Source organism: Poecilia reticulata, chromosome 10 (assembly GCF_904066995.2).
Source record: "Poecilia reticulata chromosome 10, P_reticulata-male-v2, whole genome shotgun sequence".
NCBI lineage: Eukaryota > Metazoa > Chordata > Actinopteri > Cyprinodontiformes > Poeciliidae > Poecilia > Poecilia reticulata.
The window spans coordinates 32,584,274-32,604,887 of NC_088839.1; the positions used below are offsets into that span (position 1 = coordinate 32,584,274).

Here is a 20,614-nt window from a genome sequence, read left to right on the forward strand (position 1 = left end):
AACGTGTTTGTTTACCAGGTGAAGCTAAAACTGCCACTTGAGATCTGAGCAGATTTACAGACAAAGAAGGATTTGTCTTAATCCAAAATGTATAGATTTTTTTGTACAATTTTGGTTTAATTGCAGCCAAAACAGAGAAACGACTCTTTCTGAGATTTGTTCTCCTCCATCTTGTGTCTTGGAGTTTATTCGAGTAGAAGAGCGGAGCGGTCTGGAAGCGAACATGTCTTATGTAAGAGAGGGCAGGAAAGTGGGAGGTTTGGAGGAGGAAGAGGAGGATGGGGAGAGGAAGGCAGGGGAGAAATGTCCAGAGGAGGAAACGAGGAGCTTGTGATGACGTAACCGTGCATCTCCCAGCTGCATCAGACGCTCGACTGATGGGGTTGGAGCGAATCGGCTCCGGGTCGCCGGTCCCGTCAGGACCGAGAAGGTTCCACACCACCACCAAACCGGCCCAGAGCTGGCTGGCTGGTTTTCATCTCAGATTGGATGAAAATAACATTTTTGTCTAAAATTGTCTATTTGATAAGGACTTAATAGAGCTGATCACGGGTACAAGCGGCCGAAATGGGTTTCCTCCTCCGCAGGGTGGCTGGGCTCTCCCTTAGAGAGAGAAGCTCGGTCATCCGGGAGGGACTCAGAGTAGAGCCGCTGCTCCTCCACGTCGAGAGGAGCCAGTTGAGGCTCGGGCATCTGGTCAGGATGCCTCCTGGACGCCTCCCTGGTGAGGAGTTCAGGTCCCACCGGGAGGAGGGGAGACCCAGGACACGCTGGAGGGACGATGTCTCTCTATGGGAACGCCTTGGGGTTCCTGGAGGAGCTGGAAGAGGCTGGAGAGGGAAGTCTGGGCCTCCTGAGGCTGCTGCCCCCGCGACCCGACCCCGGATAAGATGGAGAACATGGATGGATGGATGGATTAATAGAGCTGATTTTCTCTATTAAGTCTATTTTTATAAAAAATATTAATTCTTTTTAGCAGTTTAATGATACAAAAACGCACGACTCGGCATGTTTCAGTAAGCGATTAATTAATTAATCGCATGATGAATTAAAACGAGCTCAATAATTTGATTCTGCACCAAAAACCGGATGATAAAAGTCTCAACTAGCTTTTTCTTCAAGGACAGATTTGTTTACAGATTCTTCACAACTCGTTTTATTTGTTGTTTCTGTGGTATTTTATATTTATTCTGGATTTTAAATGTCTCCCAGTTCCAGTTTGTTAGATTTAAAGGTTATTGATCTTTGAGAAGGAGTTCTTGCATTATTATTCCATTACCATTATATTACTTGAAAATGATCAAATCAACGTTATTGTTTATTCCCTCTCAAATCCAAATAAATCCTTTTTACAGAGAGTTAAAAAAAAACAGTTTCTACCTGTAAGTGGAGTAAATCCTGACTTTATTTATTCATTTATTATTTATTACTGTTAACAAATTAAATCTAGAAGTGAAAAATATTCTTGCTAATTGAAATAAAAAGAGACTTAACAAAATTCATAGGGAAAATGTTTAATTTTAGATTTTGTGTCTTAGTTTGAAGTCTTGTTTTTCCTGGCTGTGCCGCGTTCTGCCAGCAGATGGCGCTGTGGAAGTCAAGTCGTCTTTGTTGGTGTCCGCCACCGTCAGGAGCGTTTAACAAAATAAAATCTGAACCTCCGAAGGGGCAGAAATTACTCCTCCTCTGCCTCTAATTGCATCACTTCATGACAAAACATGGTGGCGCTAGAGAGCTGCTGATGATCGACGTCTACGTGGCGCGATGGAGTAAAATAACAAAACACGTTGTGTCAGGTTTAGGATTTCTGTACGGAAAAAAATTGGTGTCAAAACTGAAACCAGTGAAGAGGAAATGCTTAGTGAAGGTCGTCCTACCTTAAATTATCTCTGAAGTATCTGCCGGTCAGCTGGCTGAAAGAAGCACGCTTAGAAAAAGCTGCAGGATTTTCTTGTTTTCATTATTTAACAGCATTTAACAAATTCAATAATTGTTAAATGCTTGTTGTTTTTTTTAGTAAAACCTGTATTTTTATCTTTTTCTCCCCATAAATGGAGAAATTCTCCCACTGCTGAAAATGTTGGGCGTTTATTACAACAGCAGCATATTAAACTTTGTTGGTGTTTTCCAGTTGAGTGAAATCAACCATGAAGAAAGAGAATCGGTTCGGCGCCGGCGGTGCCGGTCGGCCGTCATTGTTCTCTGTTCTTGGCCCACAATCGGTTCAGTAGCCAAGTTGATGATGTCAGCGCTGCCAAACGAGGGCCAAGATCCCGACCTTTTGTTCCGCCGCGCTCTCCGGCTCGTCCCTTTGCCCACTCAGGCGGACGCAGCGGGAACACGGCGCTTCTTAAAGCCTGGTGTTTATGCTCTGAAAACACCCACACACAACACCGGCTTCGGCGTCTGATTTTAAACGGATCTGTGAGTCAATGTCGTTGAGATTTCCCAGAGTCTTAAGCGAAAGGGGGGTAATATTTTCATCCACATGAACGAACCTGCAAGGTCATCCTGACGGGGATTTAGCTGCTAATGCCGTTACGTCAGCTCAGAGGCTTTCTAATGACTTACTCAGCGCGGCTGCCGTCGCGCTCATACGTCAGGTTAGGCTAACACCGTTAGCCGCGGAGCGCTCACACAACCGGGCTTCTTCATTGTTCATTATGTCAGCCGCTGGAGAGTGGAGCAGACAAACAAGGACGCGTTTCTTTCCAAGTCACTGAGCAGGACGGCAGTAATCCAAGCTTCATTCTGCCTGTTCTGGAATAATGTTGTCGCTCCGCCCCTCATCCATTAACCTCACCGACTCTGAAGTGACTCAGTTTAATTATATAACGCAGGATTAAACGCAGTTTTTGGGTGTGAAAGTGAAAAGAACAAACTTTGAGCAGCTGCAGCCTGAAATATTATTTATGTAACACGAAACATTTAATGTTTACCTCCTCCTTTTGTTTCCTGCTGCTGCTCATTCTCTTCTCTAATTGGTTATTTTGTAGATTAAAATAATAGTCTGTAATACTTGTTTTATATGCTCCAGTTGGTGGATACAATAATCTGATTTATCTAAAAAAAATTCAGCTTACAACAAAACTTTGAGACGTGTAATAACAACGCTGGAAAAATATCTGAGTGCGATTCATCTGGAAAAAATGTATTTGGTGCAAAACTTAAAAAAACCCAACAATTATAGAAAAATGGACAGAGATCAGTTATATTTCTGTCTGTACTTTGACTAGACCGTTGCTTGACAATCACAATCGTCCCATAACATCCCTGGGTGGATCCCAGTTTCATGTTTTCTCACAGGCTTAGCTGCAGCATCCCACAGCATGGTGCTGCCACCACCATAAGAATGTTGACCCACATATTCTGAATGTGAAGAAGTTGGAGGTGTGAATGCTTTTGTTTGAATTCTGAACAAAAATACACGACATCTTGGATTTCATCATCTTAATGTCTTTTTCCACATCAACTAAATCTCAGATCTTGATTCTGTTTCTGGTTGAGTAAAAACCCTCCAACTCGAGTTTGAAAACTTTTAATCAGAGTTGATCAGGATCAGCTTCGAGTGAATGTTTAGTGGAATGAGACGGAGCTTGTCCAAACAGCGGACGTCTTTAATTCGGCGTCTCGCGCGCTCGCAGCCCGTTCTCGGTTTCATGACTCATCCTCCCCGATCCGCTCATGTGACGATGCAAGAATCCCCCGACGGCCAATCAGAAGCTTCCGAAGCACAGTCGTTTCCATAGCGACGCGGCGGTGACAGCAGCAGATGGAGGTGCTGCTGTGAAGGAGAGGAATGACGCACTGATGTGGCCAGTTTAACCTTTAACCCCGGCTTTCTTCTCTGTTTGGATCAAACCAACTCAGACGCTTCTATTAGAAACGCAGAGCGGCGACGACTCGGCAAAGTCGATGTAGAAACTGTTCAAACAGAAGATGAGTCGTTGCTTCTGGGTCCTCAGATCTCGTGTAGCTTCATTACCAGACTTTCCTGTCAACTCAAACAGGAAACGGAGACGGACGTCAACTCCGTCTCAGCAACTGGAGGTGAAGATCAAAAACGCAACCTCAAACCTTCCTCGCACCGCTAGCTAGCAAGTTAGCTATGCTAACCCTAAAGCACTAATCATAAACTATAGTCCTGCTAGCACGAAAGCACATTACCAACATGAAATTTAGCAGAAGCTAACAAAGTGCTATGTCAATATATTTAATGCAAGCTAACGTTCAAGCTCCATACCAACGTAACACTGACAACAGTCAGTCATTCACCCATTCATGCACACGCTCATGATTGTGGCATGCTACTGGGTAGTAGCCACAGCTGCCCTAACAATAAAGGGCTAACCCAACATATTTAGCATAAGCTAACAATAAGGTGCTATCCCAGGGGTGTCAAACTCCAGTCCTGAAGGGCCGCTGTCCTGCAGTTTTTAGATGTGCCACAGGTACAAAACACCTGAATAAAATGGCTTAATTACCTCCTCAGTTCTCCAGAGCCTTGCTAATGGCCTAATTATTCTATTCAGGTGTGGTGCAGCAGAGGCACTTCTAAAAGTTGCAGGACACCGGCCCTCGAGGACTGGAGTTTGACACCCCTGTGCTATCCCAATGTGGTATGTAGCATAAGCTAACAATAAGGTGCTAAACCAACATGGTATGTAGCATAAGCTAACAATAAGGTGCTAAACCAACATGGTATTTAGCATAAGCTAACAATAAGGTGCTAAACCAACATGACATTTAGCATAAGCTAACAATAAAGCACTATACCAACATAGTATTTAGTATAAGCTAACAATAAGGTGCTAAACCAACATGGTATCTAGCATAAGCTAACAATAAAGTGCTATAGCAATATAGTATTTAGCATAAGCTAACAATAAGGTGCTAAACCAACATGGTATCTAGCATAAGCTAACAATAAAGCGCTATACCAACATGGTATTTAGCATAAGCTAAGGTGCTATACCAAGATATTTAGCAGAAGCTAGCATTAGCTTCCACCATGTTGACACTCACCCATTTGCCAGGAGAGAACGTGAGAAGACCTTCAAAACAATTCATGTGAATTTACATGTCTGTTTATTTAACTACCTTAGTTGCTTGTGAAGGTCATAGAAAGGTTAGGAGGTCGTTTGTTAACCAGATTGTCATGTTTTTCCCAGATGTAGAACCCAAAGTTAGATAATTGCTTTTCATGTCTTGTGGTTAAATGAGGTGATATCATTTAACCCCAGTTTGCTTTGTTATGGTGGAGCAGGTCTTTAAAAATGATTTCCAGAACATTGCCAAGCCAACTTGAAAACGATATCTGACAGAACCCGGCTGTCACCACCTCAGACCAACACCTTCCTGACTCCCCATCAGCTGTCCTCCTGAAATTAATCCTTAATTTAGTTTGTCTCTGCCGCGTTGCTGCACTGTTACATGAGACCATCTATATTTAAATGACTGGTAGGACAGACAGACATGTTGTCTTGCAGAAGTATCGACGCTTCTATTAAAGACATCTGCTTTTATTTTTGAAAAACAAATGTTGCAATTCAGAGTGGGAAGAAATGCTAGCATTTTCAGATAAGGGTGTTCGTTCTCTTCCTTTTTTGCTACCAAATTTTTTTATTTCACACAATTTCTTCACATCTGCACCACAAAGTATCCTGACGAAACTCATTGTCTTTGCGTTTATGCTGTCTCGCAGTGAAATCCTTTGCTTCGGTTGATTTGGCCTTGAATCTTTTCTCTCGTTTCCCCTCCTCAGATCACAGAGTTGTTGGACGACGAGAAGTGCGAAGCAGAATGTGAAGAACTGCCGCAGGACGGGGAGGAAGGACCCGCCGCCTCCGACTCACACAGCCACACCGATGACCACCCCACAGCCAGGTGAGTCCGAGTCCAGCAAAGAGCCGAGCATCAAGCCCTGAGGGACGCCACAATCAGTGCAGCGTTAGAACAGAGCGCTTCATCCCTGTAAAAGCTGTTGAAACTACGAATCGCAGCTTTAAACAACAAACCATACGAACCTGACCTTCGTCTCTATCATGATTTTATTCCTAACTGTCTCAGTTATGGTAAAAACGGTGACCTCAGATCAGTTTCTGGGTTTTTAGAGCTTAAACGACGCGTTCCTTACCAAGTTCTAAAATTCTTTAAATCTAACGTCACATAAAAATAGATGTTTTATGTAAAAAGACAAATACACACCCCACAAACCCTAGATTTGTATAAAAGGTTGCATTTTTTTTATTTTGATTGGTTATTAATTTCATATTCTTTGAGATTTTCATCATTAACCAAAAGTTAGTTCATATTTACCTTTTGTAGCTGTTTTAATTTACCTTTTATACGTTTTAATATCAAATCTTTTATTATTAAGTTCTGAGGAAATATTAAATTTCTGTCTCCAGGCCAAAGCAGTAAAGCTAAAAATATTTCCATGTCAGACCCAGAGATGTAAATATTTGGTTATACGTCGATTTTAAACGTTTAGAATATGAGAAGTTGTAGCGCTCATACTTGACCTGTAGGTGGCGATGATATTGACATTAACTTTATTTAAAATTATTTAAATCTTAAATTTAAAAGCATCTCTTTTAAGCTTTTTTCACCAGTTTTCTTTTAGATGAGAGGTGGAAAAGCAGCAGAAAGTTGAAAATGCTCAGAGTTGTCTGATGAGTCGAACAGATGTCTGGAGAAAGTCTGCAGCAGGTCAGACGTTGCGTCAGCCGGCAGGTTACCTAACAACACCGGAGGACTGACTTTCACCAGGCAGGCGGTAAAAAATGAGCTGCAGGTGGATGGAAATAAATGTGACCCGCTGAAGTTCTCAGAACCGACACCGCCGTCCTGACCTCACGCTGACGGCGGTCCTGCCTGCACGAACACGAGGGAGTCAGCAGCATTACAGCTAGGCCCTAATTTATAAAACTTCAGATTTAGCTTGAGGTTTCTGACAGGAAATGACGCGGGCGTCTCTCTACTAGGGTTTCCAGAATAACCGCCGTCGATACTATAAAAAATACTTTTTTTAATTCTTAAGTATTTGTGCCAGAAATGGATAGAAGTAGATTTATTTTAATAAAGCTGCCTTCCATTTCCAGTTGCTGTTGGCATGTCAGGAAGTACTTTCCCACACAGGAGATGCTGCATGCTAGCTGTGCTAACGCTACAAGCTAATGCTACAAGCGTTAGCTTAACCCAAAATCCATGTCTCCTTTGGAATACAATTAATTTCAGTGCAGAATGATGCCCTATAATAAATGATTGTAGAACTGAATCATTTCTGTAAAAGATTAAATTAAGATTTTGTTTTTATTTATTTAAAATAACTTAATTCTCTAATGATCTGGTATTTGGTATCTGAATTGGTTTGAAATGTTGGCGCGATGACAGAAAGTCCAAAAAGTTAAATATTTTAAATGTGGCGTCTTTTTCCCTGAAGTTGTCGTTGAGTCTTGGCTGACCATCGGATGAAGTCGTCCTCCTCTGACTCTACATGTTGTTTGTTGACTGTTTGACGGACAGGAGCGGCTGCGCTCTTCATCGCCGGCAGTAATAGCCTCTGACAGCTAACACTCGCGTTAGCGCCTGAAGGCCTTCGCTCCTTTTACATCTATTTATAAGTGCTGGTATTTCTTCTCTGGTGACCGGCCTGGACGTGTCGCTGTCTGTGGAAAGTATTGTTGAGGAGGAATCCCAACCACAGGAGAAGCTAAACTCCCAGTGAGGAAGAGGAGCGGATGAAGCTAGCCATCAGTTCATTGATTTGCAGTGTGAGTGGAGGAGGCCGTGAACGTCTCACCAGGCAGATATTACCCATCATGCAGCTCGTAAAGCGTCTTGATCCGAGATGATCTGCACCTTATTTTTATGTGGGTGTTGGTTTATTGGCCCGATCGTCCTCTGAGGCCTTTTACAGCTTCTGGACCAAACGGGAACCAACAGGCTGGCGACCCCGACACCTTCAGGGTTCACCTGTTTCTGCCTGCCGTTCACACATCCTCGTCATTCCTGTCGAAGCAGCAACAGTCGGGTCTCTAAACAACATGGAGCTCAGACAAGATTAGCTTCTAGTAGCTTATGAGCCTCATTAGTTATGACTTATGGTCGTTTATAGTTCATGGAAACTATAAAACAGATTGATGGGGAATCTTTTCGATTCAAAGCGATTACTCACGATGATTCCTGCCTCAGCCTCTCGGTGTTTAAATGACCCTCCTGATCTATTCCAGTCTGAGCGACGAATGGAGACATTAAAGATCTTCTCCACTCCCTCCCTGCATCCTCCATTTTGTTTTTATGAAGCGGTCCCAGAGAGAGCGCCCCCTTTCTGCAGACGCCGTCCTCCAGCGTCTCCATCCAGGACATCTTCTTTGACAGTTTTTGTGGTTATTTAGTGGAGAATCGTGAAAAAAGCAGATAAACTAGATAGTGGAAGCAGAGGGAGAAGATGTGCCTTAGCTCTGCCCGTTAGCGGTCTTCCCGAAGTTCTCGATCTTTATTATCTTTATTTTCTGAACCTTGTATTCGGTAAAAATCCAAAGGTTTTCCTTCAACAGAGACGGGATCATTGAATCCCTTTCCTTTTTATAGCTACGTCTTTGTTGTGGCACTTTCCGCGTACGTCCCAGTGCCGTCTCCATGGCGACGTCGGAACGCCCGGCGTCTCCATGGCGACGTCGGAACGCCCGGCGTCTCCATGGCGACGTCGAAACGTCCTGTGTCTCCATGGCGACGTCGGAACGTCCCGCGTCTCCATGGCGACGTCGGAACGCCCGGCGTCTCCATGGCGACGTCGAAACGTCCCGCGTCTCCATGGCGACGTCGGAACGTCCCGCGTCTCCATGGCGACGTCGGAACGTCCTGCGTCTCCATGGCGACGTCGGAACGTCCCGCGTCTCCATGGCGACGTCGGAACGTCCCGCGTCTCCATGGCGACGTCGGAACGTCCCGCGTCTCCATGGCGACGTCGAAACGTCCCGCGTCTCCATGGCGACGTCGGAACGTCCCGCGTCTCCATGGCGACGTCGGAACGTCCCGCGTCTCCATGGCGACGTCGGAACGTCCCGCGTCTCCATGGCGACGTCGGAACGTCCCGCGTCTCCATGGCGACGTCGGAACGTCCCGCGTCTCCATGGCGACGTCGGAACGTCCCGCGTCTCCATGGCGACGTCGGAACGTCCCGCGTCTCCATGGCGACGTCGAAACGTCCCGTGTCTCCATGGCGACGTCGGAACGTCCCGCGTCTCCATGGCGACGTCGGAACGCCCGGCGTCTCCATGGCGACGTCGAAACGTCCCGCGTCTCCATGGCGACGTCGGAACGTCCCGCGTCTCCATGGCGACGTCGGAACGTCCCGCGTCTCCATGGCGACGTCGGAACGTCCCGCGTCTCCATGGCGACGTCGGAACGTCCCGCGTCTCCATGGCGACGTCGGAACGTCCCGCGTCTCCATGGCGACGTCGGAACGTCCCGCGTCTCCATGGCGACGTCGGAACGTCCCGCATCTCCATGGCGACGTCGGAACGTCCCGCGTCTCCATGGCGATGTCGGCGTCTCCGCGGAGTTACGAAATGGAGGTCGACTGGCAGCGGTTTTGCTCTTTAAATCGATTTTGGATTGTCGTAAATGAAAATTGTGATTCGTCTGTAAAATAGGTTTCGTTTTTGTCTCATTCCTACTAAAAACCTTCTTCACATTAGATGAACTTTATTGCTCCCAACAGGCAATTGGCTTTGGAGACGGCAACAGCAGTTGCCGATAAATACATTAAAAAATACAATAACAGCAAATTAAAATATGCACATAAGACGCAGAGCATCCATTTACCACCACAGTTATTTTGGGCTGATCTCATGTTATTAATGAGGCCGATATTAACTCCTTATAAATAATTGCAGCCGTTTGGACATTTGTGTTCAGTGTGAACAGCCTTCATCACTTCATTAATGCCAGATTCTGCTGTTAACTCAAGATTCTTGCACAAATCAGACGATAACCGACAGGTCGATGTGTCAGAGGTCAAACGTTTCCTGTTGGATGTGATACTGAACGGGTCAGTATCAACTAGGGCTGTTGTAAACGATTATTTTAGTAATCGAGTAATCTATAGATTTTTCTTACGATTAATCGAGTAATCGGATAAAAACAATTATGAAATAAAATATTGGTAAATCTTCCATAACACCAGTGTTACTATCGGATATCAACATCAGTCTATTTTTTCCACCTTTGAGCTTCCCTACCAGTTACTTTTTTGTAGACCGGGGGAGCAACACGGGATATTTACGGCTCCTCCGTTCAGAAACTCATCTACCCGCCATGTTCCGCCTCCCGTTTGTTCAGACCGGGATGATATAAGTTTATTGTGCGGTTCGTCCGTAAAGCTGCTCTGACCCTGTCAGCATCAACCCTCAGCCGCCCGCCGTGTTCAGTCTCTCCGCTCACCTGTAGAAATCCTCCTCAGCTTCTTCCCGCCGTTCAACCAGCAGCTCCGGAGCAGAAAGGCTGCCGGACTCCCGGCATCGCGCCGGTCATTTTAAGGATGTTTATTGGTCCCACAAAAACGATGAAAACCCGGAATTATCACCAATCAGTAAAATCCCCGCGGCCCGAACTTGAAGATTGGACGTTATGCCGCCAACACGTAGCTTCCGTCAACAACTCAGAGGCGGAAGTCAGAGCTCCGCGCAACGCAGATAATGTTCCGGCTGAAACACGGTGCGCTAAATGGTAAAGCATAAATTAACGAAGCTTCGAGGCAGGAACATTTTCCTAGAGGGATTTTAATAATCGAGGTTCTCGAATCACTCGAGGAATCGTTTCAGCCCTAGTGTCTGCCTTCTGCTGCTTCGGCCCAGTTTGGAGGGAAGACCACACCTCAGATGAAATGATGTTACAACAACAAATGGTCTTTATTTTAATGAAAATCACGCTAAATGTTGTTTTAGAGGTTTAATAATGTCTGTAACCTGACTGAGTCATTTTAAGCTCTTTTATGTAAAGATGACCGTTTATTTAATCAGTTCAAGCATCCAGACAGCGTCTTCGTGTCACCGGGCCTGTCTGACCCAGATAGCAGCACATCTGAACCGGACCGCCGGTTCTGGTTAGCATCCTGCTGAAATCACCTCAGAGAAACGGGTCTGCAGGCCGACCCTCAGCTCCAAATCACAACATCTAAAGGTTTCGCTGGAGACGGAGGGAAGTTCAAATTCCTCGTCTGGGTTCATTCTGCGTTATCACCTTTTTACATTCTGTGGTTGTTTTAGTGCTAAACTTAATTAGTTCTGATCACTTTGGTGATTTGATTACATTTTCCTACAGGAGCTTCATGGTTTCCATGCAGAAACTCACATTTATCCGCTTTGTTTTTGTTTTTACCTTTTATTTAGATGCGAATAAAAACGAGGAATCCTGAGTACAAGGCTCAACATATTTAAAATCATTTTGTTCCTATTAGTATTTTCTTGTACATTTCTCCTAATATTAATGACTCAGAGTCTCTTGGTGGCCGAAAATGAGACGTTACTATAAAAAAAACTAACTATTCATCTAATTTATCTTCCTGCTGCGTTTTTGTGATTATTGCTGGTCGGATTTAATGTTTTTTTTCTTTTTTGCAATTTAAAAAAAAAAAAAAAAGCTTTCAAAGTTGCAAATTGTATAATTTGCTTTTGCCAGGACATGGTTTTATAGAAAAGTTTAAATTGCTGCACATAACTTAACAGAATGATAACATAGCTAACATTTACGGTTCAAATAATGTTTTTAAGTAACTTGCTGAAATAGATAAATAAAGTAATACCTGGGGGAGTTTTTACCTGAGCCTCGTTTTGAGCTGCACACAACGTGCTGAATATTCCCATTAGCCTGTTTTTAATAGATTTTTTTTGATGAGTCATATAATTAAACTCTGACTCTCGTCTGAACCCAAATCGCTCTAAAAATAAACCCCCGTAGATTTAAGCTGGAGAAGAGTCGGTTTCCTGAACAAAGTGTTCTTTAAATGATTGTTTCTGTTTGTGTCCTCCTTCCTCTCGGTGATCTCTTGTTGCTGCGTCTGTCTCTGTATTTTATTAAATCTCTTAATGCATTTGATGAGCAGTCGCCGGTGAGAGGATGAAGCGGTTTGGTTCTGGTGTAATGGCTCTGTACCGCCCAGCGGACCGCTGCAGGAACTGCTGGCAGGAAGCCCCTCCCCCTCTGCCTCATGCCTCCTCCCTATTGGCTGCTGGCTCCAGCCTCCGCCGCCCCATTGGCCCTCCTCAGGCTGTTGCATGGTTACATCAGGAGCTCATATATTTGAGCAGAGCTCCGGCTGTTTACTGCAGCACTTTTCAGAGAGCAGACTGAGACGACCTCTCTCTCTCTCTCACACACTCGGGCCACATTATGCACCCAGGTGATGCTGTGGCTCTGCTGCTGGACCTGCTGGTTCTGACTCTGGCGCCGCAAAGCGCTCGGCTGGGATAACCGAACAGAAGAAACCAGGAGCCGCATCGGCTTCGACTCCAGAAGGATAAAAACAGACGATTTTTTCTGAGCCGGTCAGCAAAAAAAAAAGAAAACAGGGACAAAGAAACGTCGAGAAACAAGCCGAGTCTCGACATTGACACACCTACAGGGTGGACCCGGTTCTGGCTTAAAAGGGCCGCTCAGCCTGAGAGGAAACCCGGCTGGAAACATGAGGATGGCCTGTGACGTCCTGCTGCAGAGGTAAACCGCAGCTTTACGTAGCTCCTCTGGGTTGGATGCATGGCTGGATGCACCGACGGACGGATGAGCCAACAGGAAGTCGGTTTGCTGATTCATCCGGAGTTTGAAGGGAAGTGATCCGGTTGTTGCTCCAGTGAGGCCTCAGCAGCTCCATGTTGTGTAAAACGTCTGAGATGCATGTTTATTATTCAGCATTTTCATATCAGACGAGCTGCTGGTGATTAAATCTCCAGAATCTAAAGCAGAGAGTTTCTCACATTCCTGGTTTGGATTCTGTTTACATCATTTCCTCCTTGTGGATTGTTTAGGTGAATTTGTTTTCTCGTTTCTGGGAACAAACTTCAAGGTTTGTATCTGTTTATGGAAACATTAAGTTCTGCTGGCGATAGCAGTGCAAGCAAGTTTGAGTTTTTGTCCACTGCAGGAGTTTAGGAGAGAAAAGGACAGACATTTTGTGAAATGCGGTTTGAAGGAGGTCGGGATGAGCAGATGGGATAGCCGAGCCGAGTTTTAGGCTCCAGGAGCTGCTGGGTGAGCGTCGGCGTCATGTTTGCTGGGTTGAATGGAGACGGAGCCGTGGAAACGAGCCGGTGTGTTTCCTGGGCTGCAGCAGCGTTTCTGGGTGAAGTGCAGCAGCAGGCGGCTCCCGTCCAGCCAGACCTCAGCAGGCGGATGGTGTGCTGACAGCAGCACTTCTGCAGAATCACAAATTAAACTTCCTGCTGCCGCGCGCGCGCAGAGAGAGAGACACACAGAGAGAGAGACACACAGAGAGAGAGAGACACACAGAGAGAGAGACATACAGAGAGAGACACAGAGAGAGAGACAGAGAGAGAGACACACAGAGAGAGAGACATACAGAGAGAGAGACAGACACAGAGAGACGGAGAGAGACACACAGAGACAGAGACAGAGAGAGACACACACACACACAGACAGAGAGACACACACACACACAGAGAGAGACACACACAGAGAGACGGAGAGAGACACACACAGAGACGGAGAGACACACACAGAGAGACAGACACACACACACAGAGACAGAGAGAGACACACACAGAGACACACACACACACAGTGACACACACAGAGAGAGAGACACACACACAGAGACACACACACAGAGACAGACACACACACACAGAGACAGAGAGAGACACACACACAGAGAGAGACACACACACAGAGAGAGACACACACACACAGAGACACACACACACAGACAGAGACACACACAGAGACACACACACCCCCCCCCTTGGCATTCACACCGTCTCCAGACATGATTTCCTCCAGAGGCCTCCAAACGTTTTGCCTTGACGGAAAATGTAACATTTTACTAATAACATGTAAAAACAGGTTTTGGTGCCTTTTTACATTTTATCTGCTTAATAATAAACTAAATCACTTAAATTTTATTAAAATGAAAGGAATAGATATTTGTGGAAAACTGACATTGTAAGATTTGCTCCTGAGAAAATGGTTCTCAGAAACACTGTTAATAAATGGGAATTATTTCTGTACCACATATATTTTTAAGAAGACATCAGTAAAAATTATTTAGAGAATATTTCCCTGAAAGATGGAGGCGTCCATCTGCAGGAGGCCAGGTTTGAACTCAGAGGACCGCCCAAAATGCTTCAGACGCCCCCTCGTTGGCCCCCGGGCCACACTTTGGCCCCCCGACATAAACATAATCCATATCCTGATGAGTAATCTGGCGACCTGAGCTTCTGTCGGTTTGTTGCTGTTGGTTAGAAACCTGTTCAGATGATGGTAAAAATGGCTAAAATGGAGAAAGTTTTGAATGAAAAACGGACCCAGTAGCTAATAAAAGCAGATTAGCCTCCTGTTGGGTTCCTGTCAGAGCGTTCAGGTGTGATTCTTTAAGATGTCACAGGATCTTACCTGCTTGGCGCTCCTCTGAAGGGCGGCTCGATGTTTGCTCAGGCACGGTTAGTAGTTTTAGGTCAGGAACCTCTGCTGAGCTTTAGAGCCGGCTCGACATGCAGACTGCTAGCCCAGCTGCTAGCCCAGCTGCTAGCCCAGCTGCTAGCTGAGCTGCTAGCCCAGCTGCTAGCCCAGCTGCTAGCCCAGCTGCTAGCTGAGCTGCTAGCCGAGCTGCTAGCCCAGCTGCTAGCTGAGCTGCTAGCCCAGCTGCTAGCTGAGCTGCTAGCCGAGCTGCTAGCCGTAATCTGCCCTGCAGGGCCGTTTACCACCAAACGAGCTTACGGATGTGGCAACACCTGGACGTGACCAACTAGATGGACGGAAACTGGCTCACAGCTTAGCTTCTATGTAAACATGGCGTCTTTCGTTTCGACTGACTCTCTGCAGAGTATTTGAGTCGATTAGCTTAGCATTTCTGCCGGATTTTCACAAAATATCAGCCACGACGATGGACAGGGGAACCAACAAGTTCATGGCATCTTCTTTGGACGACATCACGATGTTTGAGCCACGCGATGCCTCCACCATTGTGGGAGTCGCAGCTAAATGCTACCAGTGGACGAGGAAAACAGCAGATCCTCAGACCCTCAGCATAAATATAGCCGTGGACAAGATCACTGATGGCTGTTGTTCTTGCAAGGCTGGGTGAGTCGGGCATTCATGGTTTAAACCAGTGGTTCTTAACCTGGGTCCGGTAGAACCCCAGGGGTTCGGCGGAGCCTCTGCTGCGGAGGTAAAGACACACTTGTGTAAAGTCGTGATGACGCCTCGCTTTGTCATCACTTGCTGCAGAGGATCACGTTACATTGCTGAGCCAAGGAGCTCCACTCTCAGCATGGATTTGAACTTTTGTCTTTAATAACTTCAGCAAAACTCAGTTTTTACCAAATTCTATAGTCTAAATCTGCTCCTTAGTCGCTTCTTTTCGGGGTTGCTACTGCCTCTAGTGGTGTGGGGGTGGTAACACAGCTAATATAATTGCATTACTAAATCAGAATACTGCAAAGTATTTTGTGTGTCAGGGGGTGTTGGAATAAGAAGGGTTCGGTGAATGCGCATATGCAACTGGGGGGTTCGGTACCTCAAAAAAGGTTAAGAACCAGTGAATTAGAGGGTGATTTCTGTTGGCAAATGTTCGAATGTGCCTGGGCCTGATGCTAACGTGGCTAACACGATTACAGTTTAGTAAAAGCTAGCATGGCTAACACGATTACAGTTTAGTAAAAGCTAGCATGGCTAACACGATTACAGTTTAGTAAAAGTTAGCGTGGCTAACACGATTACAGTTTAGTAAAAGCTAGCGTGGCTAACACGATTACAGTTTAGTAAAAGCTAGCGTGGCTAACACGATTACAGTTTAGTAAAAGCTAGCGTGGCTAACACGATTACAGTTTAGTAAAAGCTAGCGTGGCTAACACGATTACAGTTTAGTAAAAGCTAGCGTGGCTAACACCATTACAGTTTAGTAAAAGCTAGCGTGGCTAACACCATTACAGTTTAGTAAAAAGCCTTTTCAGGTGAAATAAAATCTTTAATGTATGTCAGATTCGGTACACATTGCATATTGATCTGTTCAGCTAACGTAAAGCTGTAACTGACAGGCTTCAAGATGTAGAAGTTGTATCGGTTGAGCTACTAATGCGGTCGTGCACAAGCTTTGATCCAAGCAAGGCTTTGTTTCAGATTTTGGAAATCTGTGAATTTTAGTTCCACAAACACGATCAGGATACCTGACATCACCTGTACAGATTCCCCACTGACGGTGGAGAACCTTTCTTTTTAGAGTCCTGACGCAAAAACTTTCTGCCGGCCTGCTAGTCCACAATGTACATTAGCATGTTTACTACTGCAGCTTCTGTTTGTGAGACGGTCACGCACGTGGTAGCTGCGCTGTGACGTCAAATGGGCATTAGCCAATGAAACGCGGCCCCTGTGGTAAGGTCCATGGAGATGGGAACCTCGGAGACCATAACAGGAAGGAGTCTGTGGATGGTTGTTGCTGAACTTGTAAAGAAACCCAGTGAAGTCGGAGTAAACCAGGTTCCTGCAGCTGGTGGTGAATAGTTCTGGGTTCATCTGATGTGCCGGATGTCCAGCAGGTCCATGTGGCGGCTGATGAGCCGCTTCGTTCTTCACCACCTCCAGGTTTCTGCTGCAGCGAGTCGTGAAACGTGCAGCTTTCCTTCTCCTGCAGGAACATAACATTCAGATCAAAGTGAATCTCCTGCTGGGAAAAACTTTATAGCAGTTTGTGGTGAAGTTGGGTTTTACAATGAACCGGGTTTTTATCTGTGTTTCCGAAAACGCTGTGCACAAGTGAAGTATGAGACAGTTCTAGAAACAAACAGTAAAATCCGTATCTGAGGACGAACAGCGCAGAGTGAGTCAGACGTCCTGCTGGCAGCGTTAATGTCTCCCAGAGTCCAGGACCAATCCTGACCTCTTTGTGTTGGTGATTTAAGTTCTGCAAAAGGTCGTCTCTTCGTGATTCCACTTTAATCTGTACAGCTGCGTGATCTTATCTGCCCTTCAGCGTCCTGCAGAAAGGTCTCTGGTGTCCGAGAACATGGAGTCCGTGTTGCGTAAGAACGCGGCGGCGTGGCGTTTGATGGAAGCGGCAGGAACAGCCGCCTTATTCAGGCTCCCAGGGAGACGATGGTGCAAGATTAGATCCTATCTGAGCTACTGAACGATTATGCAACATCCTGAAGGGCCTTTCACAGATCTACTGCTGGAGGCGGAGTCCCTCAGGGCGCGTCTCTGTCAGATGTTATCGGCCCGCCGCAGGAACGGCTGCGGTTCTGTCTGAAGGACGGGTTAGCGCGGTGATGGACGCTCGGTCTAGTCAAAGTCCTGACAGACAGAGCTGGGTGGTAACTTACTGGTTTACTCAGTTACATTTTCATCAGTAACTTTTACTATGCTGTACTTTTTACTTTTACCTGAGTAACTTTACTATGAAGTATTTCTACTCTTGAGTAAAAACAAACCAGAAATCCACCAGACAGACGCACAAGTTTTTATTAAGATTTTCTTTCACCACATTGTTATTTATTGTTACTTTTATGGATTATTTGTCCTTAAAATACCAAACTTTTCACTTTATATTTTTGTCCGTCTGATGATGTAATTTTTAAATATGAAATGATTGATAATGTGATCAGACTCGGAACTTTTTACCAGATAAAATATGTTGAAGTAAATCTGCTTTTACTTTCGCAACATTTTTGAGATTTAGATGAAAAATGAAGAGAAGAAGAAGAAACATAAAAGTTATTATCGTTCTCCACTTTTTAATAATTCAAATTATTGATCCGCCTGCTGCCCTGGAAGTGTGTGATTGTCTTACAGCTTCTCACACACACACACACACACACACACACACACACACACACACACACACACACACACACCCTCTCTCTCTCTCTCGCTCCTGTATCAGATCCAGCAGAACTCCAGTCTAAATAACCCAGAGCGGCGGCGGCGCCGTCTCGTTCCTGTTGCCTTCACTCCGGTCCCAGTCGGATCCGTTTCCGACCCGATTCTCGTCAGATTTCTCAGCGGTGGTTTCTGTTCGGTCCCGGGTTGTTGCAGGTTCTAACCGCTCTGTCCCTTCCTCCTCCTCTGCAGCTCCCGCCTCTCCCCCATGTCCATCCTGCCTGCTGACTCTGCTGAGTAAGTCCGCTCGCTCGCCACACTCACACGTTTCTCTGCAACCGGCCGGTTTCACCTCACAGCTCTGACGAGGTTAAGATGTTGGTGAATGTCCTCTGAGCGATGAATGGAAGTGTCTGCAGAGACGAAGGCTGCCGTTTCCTTCCCAGAGCTAAACTACAGCGTTTTGCACAGCTTGGAGCCTCAGGGAGGTGAAATCACATGACAGTCAGGCAGATTCTTCACTGCATGGAAAACATGAGGCGGAAAAAGCTCAAATTATGGGATGTTATTTTAACTTGGAGAAATTAAACGCACATTAATAATAATAATGACGGAGTTATTAGAAGAGCTTTCTGTGTCCAATAATATTGGGTTAAGTGTTGCAGAGAAGTGGAGCCATCAACAAGCTTCTGGTTGGATATTTGTCCCCTCAGCATGATGCTGCAACCACCGTGCCTGGATACTGCACTGCAAAAACACAAAACCTTGCAGCGCATTTTTGTCTAGTTTCTAGTGCAAATATCTTAATAAACCTGAAATACAACAAAACTAACTTACAAGTAACTTTTCAGCCAGACATTAGTTTGTTTTAGTTGATCTTTACTGGCTCCAGTAGCAGATTTTCTCACTTTTAACAAGACATTTTCCTACATTATAAGTAAATTAATCTGCCAGTGGAACTGGTGTCTTTTTTCAGCTGTACTAAAACATTTGCAGTAGAAACGAGACAAAAACACCTCGGTAAGATTTTTTTTTTTTTGCAGGGTTACGAGTAACTTTTCATCCAGAAATGGGAACTACTTGTTTTAATTAACTCGTCAATAGTATTAATATTGATTAATAATTACTAGTTCCACTGGCAGATTGTCTCAGTTGCAACATGGAAAAAGTATATTTTTATTTAATTTTCCTTTTGGAATCGATGAAGTATTTTTGAATTTGTTAAAAAGTGAAATAATCTGCCGGTGGAAACGGAACCGGGTTGCTAGGTAACGGGCTGTGCTTGGCGGGGGTTGCTAGGTAACGGGCTGTGCTTGGCGGGGGTTGCTAGGTAACGGGTTGCTAGGTAACGGGCTGTGCTTGGCGGGGGTTGCTAGGTAACGGGTTGCTAGGTAGCGGGCTGTGCTTGGCGGGGGTTGCTAGGTAACGGGTTGCTAGGTAGCGGGCTGTGCTTGGCGGGGGTTGCTAGGTAACGGGTTGCTAGGTAGCGGGCTGTGCTTGGCGGGGGTTGCTAGGTAACGGGTTGCTAGGTAGCGGGCTGTGCTTGGCGGGGGTTGCTAGGTAACGGGTTGCTAGGTAGCGGGCTGTGCTTGGCGGGGGTTGCTAGGTAACGGGTTGCTAGGTAGCGGGCTGTGCTTGGCGGGGGTTGCTAGGTAACGGGTTGCTAGGTAGCGGGCTGTGCTTGGCGGGGGTTGCTAGGTAACGGGTTGCTAGGTAACGGCGCAGTGCCAGTTGAACGTGAAACAAGTGAAATAATCTGCCAGTCGAACAATATTGAGGGATTATTGACTAAAACCAGGCGCCCGCGTCTCACTAAACCGTTATTTGTGAATTAGCTTTGTCTTATTTCATGTGTAATGAACTATTTGCGGTAGAAACTAGACTGAAATACTTGGTGAGGTTTGGCGTTTTCCCCCGTGAACCCCAGCAGTTTCAGGCTGATTTAGCCGTTAGCCTGGATCGCTCTGCTGCCGCTGCAGTTTCCTCCCGTCGGGCTCAGTTTGGCGTAGTTAAAGTAAGCTCACATGAAGCCTCTGGACCTGCAGGGCCCGTCTACAACGTCTTGTCAGAGAAGACGAGAGAAACTTCAAATAAAACTACAACTCTGCTTCCAGCTGTCAAATATAACCCAACATTCATACAGTGAACGAGGTACTGAAAAACTAAACTAGTTAATAAATGTGATTTTTGTGTTTTTCAGGATAATTCAGAGAACCATCAGGGCTGCAGTGGAGCAGCACTTCTTTGAGCTGAAAACCAACATCAGCAAGAGGTACGAGGCTTCAGTAACTGATTATCATGTTGATTATTGTGTTTAAAAAAGGCCACATGCTGCAGATACATATACAATATTAGAAAAATCATCAAAAGATGCAGATGAACAGAAAGAGACTCGCCAGGCGTCGTCTGGAGAAAAGCTTTAGGATCAGATGAGGCAGAAGTTGGTATAAAATGTTTTAAAAAAAGAAACGCTGGACTGTGAACACCATCGGCTATGAAGCACGGTGATGGCAGCATCATGCTGTTTGGCCAAGCAGACGACGATTAAAGTTTTATTTGCCTC

General features: G+C 45.5%; 1 protein-coding gene across 6 annotated transcripts in view; it reads left to right on the plus strand.

Moving 5' to 3' along the window:
• The window catches only part of fam13b (family with sequence similarity 13 member B), a 56,943-nt gene that overhangs the window by 24,033 nt on the left and 12,296 nt on the right, over positions 1 to 20,614 (plus strand). For 5 of the 6 annotated variants that reach the window (XM_081611926.1, XM_008421013.3, XM_008421016.3 and 2 more), the window contains exons 7-9: positions 5,765 to 5,886; positions 18,304 to 18,348; positions 20,252 to 20,323. In XM_081611926.1, the coding sequence (XP_081468052.1) occupies positions 5,765 to 5,886; positions 18,304 to 18,348; positions 20,252 to 20,323 (239 nt within the window). The remainder of the gene's footprint in view (positions 1 to 5,764; positions 5,887 to 18,303; positions 18,349 to 20,251; positions 20,324 to 20,614) is intronic. The other variant, XM_081611928.1, reaches the window with a different exon arrangement.